The sequence below is a fragment of the Engraulis encrasicolus genome, chromosome 2, assembly GCF_034702125.1.
Source record: "Engraulis encrasicolus isolate BLACKSEA-1 chromosome 2, IST_EnEncr_1.0, whole genome shotgun sequence".
NCBI classification, from domain to species: Eukaryota; Metazoa; Chordata; class Actinopteri; order Clupeiformes; family Engraulidae; genus Engraulis; species Engraulis encrasicolus.
In genome coordinates this window covers 5989040-5999039 of record NC_085858.1, presented here as the reverse complement: position 1 = coordinate 5999039, position 10000 = coordinate 5989040, and the positions used below count along the sequence as shown (strand labels likewise).

The 10000-nt window shown below is 44.9% G+C and overlaps 1 protein-coding gene across 1 annotated transcript in view; it reads left to right on the top strand.

Annotated features, from left to right (window-relative positions):
* Nucleotides 1-10000, top strand: part of grip2a (glutamate receptor interacting protein 2a) — a 52327-nt gene that overhangs the window by 7574 nt on the left and 34753 nt on the right. Inside the window, exons 3-4 of the mRNA XM_063220521.1 lie at nucleotides 4002-4082; nucleotides 7381-7516. Coding sequence (XP_063076591.1) covers nucleotides 4002-4082; nucleotides 7381-7516 — 217 coding nt within the window. The remainder of the gene's footprint in view (nucleotides 1-4001; nucleotides 4083-7380; nucleotides 7517-10000) is intronic.

Sequence of the window (10000 nt, the reverse complement as noted above, 5' to 3'; positions counted from 1 at the left end):
TTCCATTAACAATTACTCCCTCACACCTTACTCACTCATTGACCACCAGCACTTTATTGAGTACTGTATGATCTTCTCCAGTCATATCAAGACAACATTTTCAGCGGAATCTGGCTATGGTTGTTTAAACGTTAAAGATAGATCCTGTCTTCTCCTGTTTCGGTGTAGGTTACATTAATAACTGGATATTAGCGTTGATGTAATGTGTGATGTTGTGTGTTTGCTAAATCATTGTGGAAATATAGGAAGAACGATGGAATATTGTTCAAATTTTTGTGTTAAAATGTTAGTGGACTAGTCGTCATATGACCAATGTGTAAGCAATGGGTGCCAGATGCAGCTACGTTATGTGGTAGTGCCATCCAACATGGCTGAGCAGATTCCCCCTCAGGCATACTGTATGGCAGAGAGAGGAGCAGGCATGGATGCTGCATAAATTCTGGGTATAGTGGAGTAGAAATATGAACGCTTGTTGGTGGTTCATTTTGTTCATTTTGCCGTGTGTACGGTATGCTAGTTAGTGGGAAATACTGCTCTTAACATTTCAAAAAAAGTAAATGCCAGCAACATAATGCCTGCTGAATTAATTAATGCTACTCTCAACACTTTAGCAAATTCAAACCTAAATTATACGTACCAACCAGTAGACCGCATTGTTATCTTACGTTTTTGTGTGTGAATTTTGTATAGATACAGTAAGCTCATCTTTGATTGTTATAATTTTATTTATATACTTTTTATCGCTGTCACTTATGTCCTTGGAACATATTTTGTCATGGCTATCTTGGTCACTGTTACATGGCACCCACAACCTAACCTCTTGTCATGGACAAGAATACTTCAAGACCACCTCAAAGAGATCAAAGAGAGAGAGGACAAGGTCATAGATAGACAATAACTCCACTTGGCAAAGGTCCACAGAGCACAGCACAGAGATACACTATGGTACATTACCTAACCACATTTCCAAGCCACCATGACCACGCGCTTGTCACTCAGTGTTGTGACAGTCGTGTGTGTGTGTGCGTGTATGTGTGTGTGTGTGTGTGTGTGTGTATGTGTCGGGTGACGTGAGAGAGATGGCACGAGTTGGTGACAGGAAAGTAGGTCCTAGTGAAGCTCTATAAATACCGCAGAGGTCTCTGAATAGGAGCGGCTTCCAAAAGACATTGTTATCCCTCCTCCCCTATTTAGCGCCCGTTGGAATTAGTGTCAACAGACCAGAAGAGAAGATCGAGCAGATCAGATAGGTGCACTCCTGCCAGTTGCCTGCTCCGTATTCCCTGTCTGTTGGCAGAGTTAATTGGCACTAGAAATGAAATTGAATTTCTAACTGGTTTCATCTTTTTAGGTGATAACTGTTTCTCCAGTGTGACTTTTTTGGATGGGGTAGTTTTTACAGCGATGTTCGGTTACGAGTCATCCCACAAGTCACAGGACAAAATGTAGGGCTTTAGGATTTCGGTTTTAGGATTAGATGTAGAGTTAGTGGTTGTCAGTTTAAACCAGTGCAACAAAACAGCCCAGGTGTCTACTGCCTGTACATGTTTCTGATGAATAGAATAGAATAGAATGCATTTCCTTACACCACATTATTGTACAATTGGATAAAAGAAGGCTACTTCCTTACACAGTGTAGACCAGTCTGAATACAATGCATGAAGACTTTGCATCCATCTCCCTCTGGGAATAGATGGATAGATGAAGTGTCCCAACCTACTTCCTCCCCCCTCCTCCTCCCTTCTCCTCCCTCCTCCTCCCTCCTCCTCCTCCAGCCTCCCCTCTCCTCCTCTCACCTTCTCCCATCTCCTCCTACTCCCTCCTCCTCCCTCCTCCTACTCCTCCTCCTCCTCCCTCCTCCCACCTCCTTCCTCATCCTCCTCCTACTCCTCCTCCTCCTCCCTCCTCCCTCCTCAGCCTGCTCCTGGCTGCCAGGACCTGTGGGCCTGCCCTGCTGACAGCAGTGTTATGCTTCCTTCCTCTCCTGCCAGCCCAAGAGCTCTGGAGCCATCTCCTCTGTGTGTAGTAATGTTCAGTTGAGGTGACAGTTGAAGTTATGGTGTGCCGAATGCAAATACCTTGGAACTACCAGTGTTAAACAGACTGTTAACATGATGTGCACACTGTAGGCACTAGGCAGGAGAGTTCACAAATGTCACGTATGCCTTGTTTCGGAAAAGAGAAGTAAAAAATGAATTTGAGGAAAAATGAAGTTATAAAAAAGGAATTCTCTCATGGACTGCTGTTGCATGAAAAGGTCTTACTGTAATTTAATACACTGTGTCTTCTTACCCCTTCTTTCATCTGCTGGTGTGGGCTACTGACACAGTGACCTTTGTCATGACCTTGACCTAACAGTAACCGCTTCAGTGCTGTGGCAATGCCTTTGGCATCCGGAGTGTCAATCAGAGAAGAGTGTTACTCTTTAACTGAGGAAATGTCCTGTCTGGTTTATTTTTATGTACAGAAGATGCTCACAGACACATTTCTTGAAGCTATGTAAAGCTATGGAGATGGGGCATATGTTCTATTAGCATTGGTGGGTTAGTGAGAGACTGAGACGGAGATCCTGTCATGGGTATAGGGCTACAGCAGATCCTTAAACGGTAACACTTTATAATAACAGTCCCTTAAAAAGTGTTATTAACACTTTATTAACAATATTAACCCATTGTGTCCTGCATTTGCTACATTCAGGTTCTTGAGATTTGAGCTGTTTTATTACAAATGTGGGTAAGTAAGAGCAGAAAAAACACATTTTAGTGTGAAATGTAGACTCTTTAAATGGAACTTATTTGATGTTTTTATGTGCTTCGGAGGCTGAGATACAGTCCCAGGAAAAAGTTTGTACACCCTTTGAAATTTCTTACCTTTCTGTCAAAATTGGTCATAAAGCATGGTCTGATCTTCTCGGAAATCACAAGAAGGAACAACCAGAGTCTGCTTGAACTAATTCAACCCAAAAATGTACAAGTTTTCATATTTTCATTGGCCATAAGATGTACACATTCACAGGACAGCAAGGCATAAGTAAGTACACCCTTGCATTCAATAGGTTTTAACCCTCAGTTAGTTGCAATATCCTCAACCAGACTTGTCCTGTAGTTGCACATTACATTTCTACTGAACGCAAAGCAAATGCTAATCAGCCATGATGAGGCAATACAAGTAGTCAGATACTGAGCAACAATTTATTGGCTGTTTTCTGTATGTCTGTATCAGTCTTGCAATGTTTTGAAGTGCTTTTATTTAATTTAACATTCATTTTCTCCCGAAATATCCATGGAAGTAAATGAAACTTAAAAAAATTGCCGGATCGATTCTGGAACTTGCCGGATCTATTCTGGATCGTCCATGCCCCGCATCGATTCGGATCGCCGAATCGATCAATGTTGACACCACTACTAATTACTGTAATTGGAGTCTGAATGGGTTATCAGGTGGAATTGTCTAATTAGAAAATCAGTAAGTAGCTTAGTAGGTATTGGTTTCGCAAGGTCTTGTTTATGATAGTGTTACATTGTTCTGTATTATTTAGCACTTTATAAACAATCATTATATTAGTTTAAGAACTGAACTTGACAGTGTTCCCACTTCTATACAAAGATAGTTGAGAGAGACAGTTGTCCACCTGGAGGACATTAGTAAAGGAGGCAGTGACGGCTACATGTCTGGTCAGATGATGAGGGGAGGCAGGAGCTGGAGGAGCTCAGGTGTCTGACAACAGGATGCTTACACCCACTGAGACACATTCAGGACACTCTCTCTCTCACACACTCTCTCTCTCTCTCTCTCTCTCTCTCTCTCTCTCTCTCTCTCTCTCTCTCTCTCTCTCTCTCTCTCTCTCTCTCTCTCTCTCTCTCTCTCTCTCTCTCTCTCTGTCACTCTCTCTGTATTCCCCTGTCTTTCTTTCTTTCTTTCTTTCTTTCTTTCTTTCTTTCTTTCTTTCTTTCTTTCTTTCTTTCTTTCTTTCTTTCTTTCTTTCTTTCTCCCTGCGGTAGATGATGTTCCGTACTCTAAGAGTAGCCGGGACTCCAGCACCACTGATGGCACTCTGATCTCCAAGAGACGCAGCATCGCAGGTGAGTAGTGTCCCAGGGCCTCACACCAAGTCTACACTTAGTCACTGGTGCAATATGTAGGAAACAATGCAACATATTCATGCTTTACATCCTATGTCATTCACTATGTACTTAAAAAAAGCAATGCAACTCTCACACTATATTGCAAGTCATTATGTAGGAGTCAGGATGCTAAACAATCTCCCTCTGGGGTTTTCAAAATGGGGGCTGTGGACCCCTGGCGGGCCGCAAGGAGATGCTGGAGGGGGCCGCCGCAGGTTGGCCGAAAAAATATGGCAAAACAAAACAAATAATTGAATAAATTATAGAACTATTGGTTAACTGAAATGAACCGAAGATAAGCCAAACAATCCCAGTGGGGCACTGCCTCAAATACTGTAGCCTACTTAGATGTATCGGATAGCAACTAGCAGAGTTTGATGCATCACCTCAGTTACTAGACAACACTGTAGGTGTAGGCCTATGGGAGCCTTAGCTTATATGTCCATACGCTGCTTGGGTGTGACATGAAGAGGGTAGAACTAGACTCTTTTCATATTTTTTCTTGTTAAATGATTATAGTATGTCTTGTGTTTTCTGTAGTACCTGAATGGGTTTAGGAATGCACCAATTCTGGAGTTGTGAAAGTGGGTGTGTAGAAAAAGTGTGGCATGGCCCATGTAAGGGGGGCCTTGGCTGGGAATCTACTGGAATATGAGGGGCCTTGTCATGGTAAAGTTTTAAAACCCCTGATGTAACTCAGACCACACTGTACTGTATGTGGTGCACTTGGCAGTGAAAGAGCAAATATTTTAGTCTTCTTTCCTGTGCTGTTTCCTGTGTTGTTCCATTTCCCCGTTCAATTGGTGGAAATGTGCCGTTTTGTCTTGTTATCACCTGAGCTGTGAGAAAGGTGTGAATGCAAAAGTGTGTTGAAGTTGAACAGGTATCAGACTCTTCACCTCGTTTGTTAACACATTTTGTCCTGGAGCGACACATATGCTGCATTCAAGTTTTTGAGATTTGGGCTGTTTTATTAAAAAAAACAGACACATTCTAATGCAAAATGAGGGTCCTAGCTTTTAAATGCAACTTATTTCATGTTTTTATGTGCTTCTGAGGCTGCAATATTTAGGGGTTTTTTTTTTTGCCCATACAAGGATTTTTTTCCCCAAATATTTTTTATTAACTTTTAACATTCTCATAATCACACATTAAACACAGAGACTGAAGGATGGTACTGAACAGAGCATACCAATAAATCCACACATACACCAAATTAAAGTTACAACAATATGACAGAAAGAACAAGACTATAAATAATAAAAATGAAAATAGAATATTTATGTTTTAATAGGCAGAGGGCACCTTTTCCCAAACAGGGCTCAGGCTAAAATGGGTTAACAGGCAGCCAAGCCTGATGGAATCCAAAATAGAAAAGCATTTATTAAATTACACGAATAAAATTAAATGACATTAATAAAATGAAAGGGGTTTGTTTGTGTAGCCTGACAGAGAAAGAGAGGTGGGGGAGGGAGGGAGAGAGGGAGGGAGGGAGGGAGAGAGATCCAGTGACAGTGAGAGAAAGTAAAAGAGAAAAAGAAGTTCTCTGCGGGGCAAGGTGAAATGAGCTCACAGGTACGGGGCATGGCTGTGTCTGTGTGAGTGTGTGTGCGTGCAGCGTACATGTGCATGTGGGTGTGAATATACTTATGCAGGTGTCTGTGTAGTGTGTGTGAATATCTGTGTGCACGTGGGTGTTATATGAGTGTATAAATGTTTGAGCAAATGTGTGTTTTTGGGCTCAGACGTCAGGTGGTACAACCACAGCTTATGCACAGAAATTAATTACTAATGGGTAATTAATGTACTGCAATGAATATGCTTTTTAGATAATCCACTATGAACAACCAAAACATGAATCCATGCATTAGTGGCATTTGCTCTGGTTGCACCATCCTGACGTGTGCTACTGCTAAAACGTCATTGACCCTTATACGTGGCTGTGTGTGTGTGTGTGTGTGTGTGTGTGTGTGTGTGTGTGTGTGTGTGTGTGTGTGTGTGTGTGTGTGTGTGTGTGTGTGTGTGTGTGTATGCTTACTATACGTGTGTGTGTGTGTGTGTGTGTGTGTGTGTGTGTGTGTGTGTGTGTGTGTGTGTGTGTGTGTGTGTGTGTGTGTGTGTGTGTGTGTGTGTGTGTGTGTGTGTGTGTGTGTGTACGTGCGTGTGTCTGTGTACAAATTACACATATGTGCTTCTACATGTGGGTGTTTGTGTGTTGAGTGCCAGTAGAACAGCTGTGTGGCGTGACCATTGTGTTATGTATGTGTGTGTGTTATGTATGTGTGTGTGTGTCTGTAGAAGAGCTGTGTGGTGCGGTGTGACCAGTGTGTTATGTGTGTATGTTATGTGTATGTGTGTGTGTCAGTAGAAGAGCTGCGCGGTGTGATCTGTGTTGTGTGTGTTATGTGCGTGTGTTATGTGTGTGTGTATGTGTGTGTGTCAGTAGAAGAGTTGCACGTTGTGACGAGTGAGTTATGTGTGTGTGTGTTATATGTGTGTGTGTGTCAGTAGAAGAGCTGTGCGGCGTGGCCAGTGTGTTATGTGTGTGTGTGTGTGTGTGTGTGTGTGTGTGTGTGTGTGTGTGTGTGTGTGTGTGTGTGTGTGTGTGTGTGTGTGTGTGTGTGTGTGTGTGTGTGTGTGTGTGTGTGTGTGTCAGTAGTAGAGCTGTGCGGTGTGACCAGTGTGTTATGTGCGTGTGTTGTGTGTGTGTATAAGTAGAAGTGTTGCACGTCGTGATGAGTGAGTTATGTGTGTGTGTGTATTATGTGTGTGTGTGTCAGTAGAAGAGCTGCGCGGCGTGACCATGTGTTATGTGTGTGTGTGTGTTGTGTATGTGTGTGTGTCAGTAGAAGAGCTGTGCGGTGTGACCATGTGTTATGTGTGTGTTATGTGTGTGTGTGTGTTGTGTATGTGTGTGTGTCAGTAGAAGAGCTGTGCGGTGTGACCATGTGTTATGTGTGTGTTATGTGTGTGTGTGTGTGTGTGTGTGTCAGTAGAAGAGCTGCGCGGCGTGACCATGTGTTATGTGTGTGTGTTGTGTGTGTGTGTCAGTAGAAGAGCTGCGCGGCGTGACCAGTGTGTTATGTGTGTGTGTGTGTGTTATGTGTGTGTGTGTGTCAGTAGAAGAGCTGCGCGGCGTGACCAGTGTGTTATGTGTGTGTGTGTGTGTTATGTGTGTGTGTGTGTCAGTAGAAGAGCTGCGCGGCGTGACCATGTGTTATGTGTGTGTGTGTTATGTGTGTGTGTGTGTCAGTAGAAGAGCTGCGCGGCGTGACCACAGTGGAGCTGATGAAGAGGGAGGGCAGCAGCCTGGGCCTCACCATCTCCGGCGGCTCCGACAAGGACGGCAAGCCCAGAGTGTCAAACCTCAGGCCGGGGGGGCTCGCGGCCAGGTGAGACTGCTGGTGTGCGTGTGTGTGCGTGTGCGTGTGCGTGTGCGTGTGCGTGTGCGTGTGCGTGTGCGTGTGTGTGTGTGTGTGCGTGTGCGTGTGTGTGTGCGTGTGCGTGTGTGTGTGTGTGTGTGTGTTTGTGTGTGTGCGTGCGCGTGTACATGTGCGCCTGTGCGTGCGTGTTCGTATGTGTGTGTGTGCAGGCCCACTGACAGCTTTGACCAGGCCCGAGACAAAGTCAGCCGAATGCCCCCCCCCCAACCCAATACATACAATGTAAAAGGGACCTAATTCTGGGCCTTCCCTCTCCCTGGGCCTGGGACAACTGACCCCTTTGTCCCCTGTCACCCTCCCTGTTTATGTGTGTGTGTGTGTGTGTGTGTGTGTGTGTGTGTGTGTGTGTGTGTGTGTGTGTGTGTGTGTGTGTGTGTGTGTGTGTGTGTGTGTGTGTGTGTGTGTGTGTGTGTGTGAAACCTGGCAGCCAGGTGAACACTCACACTGCTTACGCCACTACTCAGCCTGACATTTGGCCTGACTGTCTCAGTGTGTTAGCGTGACTATACACAGGAGGATTTTCATGTGTGTCTTTCCTGTGTGTGTGTGTGTGTGTGTGTGTGTGTGTGTGTGTGTGTGTGTGTGTGTGTGTGTGTGTGTGTGTGTGTGTGTGTGTGTGTGTGTGTGTGTGTTTTTTACTCATCCTGTTCAGGCAAAGGAACACACAAATATACATACAGTATATGCAAACACACACACACACACACACACACACACACACACACACACACACACACACACACACACACACACACACACACACACACACACACACACACACACACACACACACACACCCTCCTAACCCCAGGACTGTTGTTACATTCTATCAGCAGCTGGGAGTGTGATGGGAGTGTGACTCTGGGCGCTGACACAAGCTCAACGTGACTGCGGCACACACTCTTCATCTCGCATACCCTCACTCTCTCTATCTCTTATCTTATACACTCTTCTTTCTTTCTTTCTTTCTTTCTTTCTTTCTTTCTTTCTTTCTTTCTTTCTTTCTTTCTTTCTTTCTTCCTTTCTGTCTTTCTTTCTCTTTGTCATTCTCTTTTCTATCCTGTCTGTCTCTCCTGCTTCTCTTTCTCATCTTCCTTCCTTATCCTTCACAGTCACAGGAGGACACACACACACACGCACGCGCACGCACACACACACGAGCACCCAAACAAAGGAGATGTGGTAGGAAAGGGAAAATGGTAAAGGTGAATGGCCAGGACAATGCTTGCTGGTTGAATACGGCTTGTTGGAGCTGGAGGGGCGTGTGTGTGCGTGCGCATGCGTGCGTGTGTGCGTGCGTGCGTATGTGTGTGCACTTTGTGATGTGTACTGTGTAAAACCTGAACTGAGAGCTGCTTGGCTTCCTGTGGATGTGGCACATTCTGGTAGTGTTAATCAGTGCGGGCCCCAGAGCGTGTGCGTGTGCGTGTGTGTGTGTGTATGTGTGTGTGTGCGTGTGTGTGCGTGTGCGTGTGCGTGTGTGCATGTGGTTGCAACCAGTGTGTGTGTCTATGGAGGGGGGTGCACATGTGTCAGTATTTTTGTGTGTGCATTTGCGTGAAAAATATTATATATATTTGTGCTGAACGTTGGGATATTCACTGGGAAGAGGGAGGATTATGTGTATGTGTGTGCATGTGCATGTGCATGTGCATGTGCATGTGCATGTGCATGTGCATGTGCATGTGCATGTGCATGTGTATGTGTATGTGTATGTGCATGTGCGTGTGCATGTGTATGTGCATGTGTGAGACAGAGATTGTTTCTGAAATTAGCCTCTGAATCAGCTCAGTGTCTGAGTCATAAGTCACACACACACACACACACACACACACACACACACACACACACACACACACACACACACACACACACACACACAACCCCACCTCCCCTCCAGCACACACACACACACACACACACACACACACACACACACACACACACACACACACACACACACACACACACACACACACACACACACACACACACACTGTGAGAGAGCCTGATGGGACAGAAAGAGCAATGCTATGTTGTCACAATGTGTGTAGTTGTACCTCGTTTACGTTTGCATAAAAATCCATGTTGTTTACGATTGGCCACCATGATTAATCTTATTTGAGCCCTCTCACCACTGAGCCGAAAAGCTTTACCAGTTCATTGGACCACACATCTTATGAAGATCCACTAGACCAGTGGTTCTCAACCTTTTGCGCACCCCCTTGCCCTCATCAGAAGCCTTTCCACATCCCCCTTAGTATTTGAAAAATAAAATGGATTAATGCCCCTCAATGGCAAGTGAGCACCTCCCTCTCAGCTGTATCTGAATGCCCCCCTAGGGCTCCCTAATGCCCCCTGGGGGTCTGTAGAGCCCCCGTCGAGAAACACTACTGGAGAGAGAATCATTGGTGTAAAAACCCAAATCTCCTC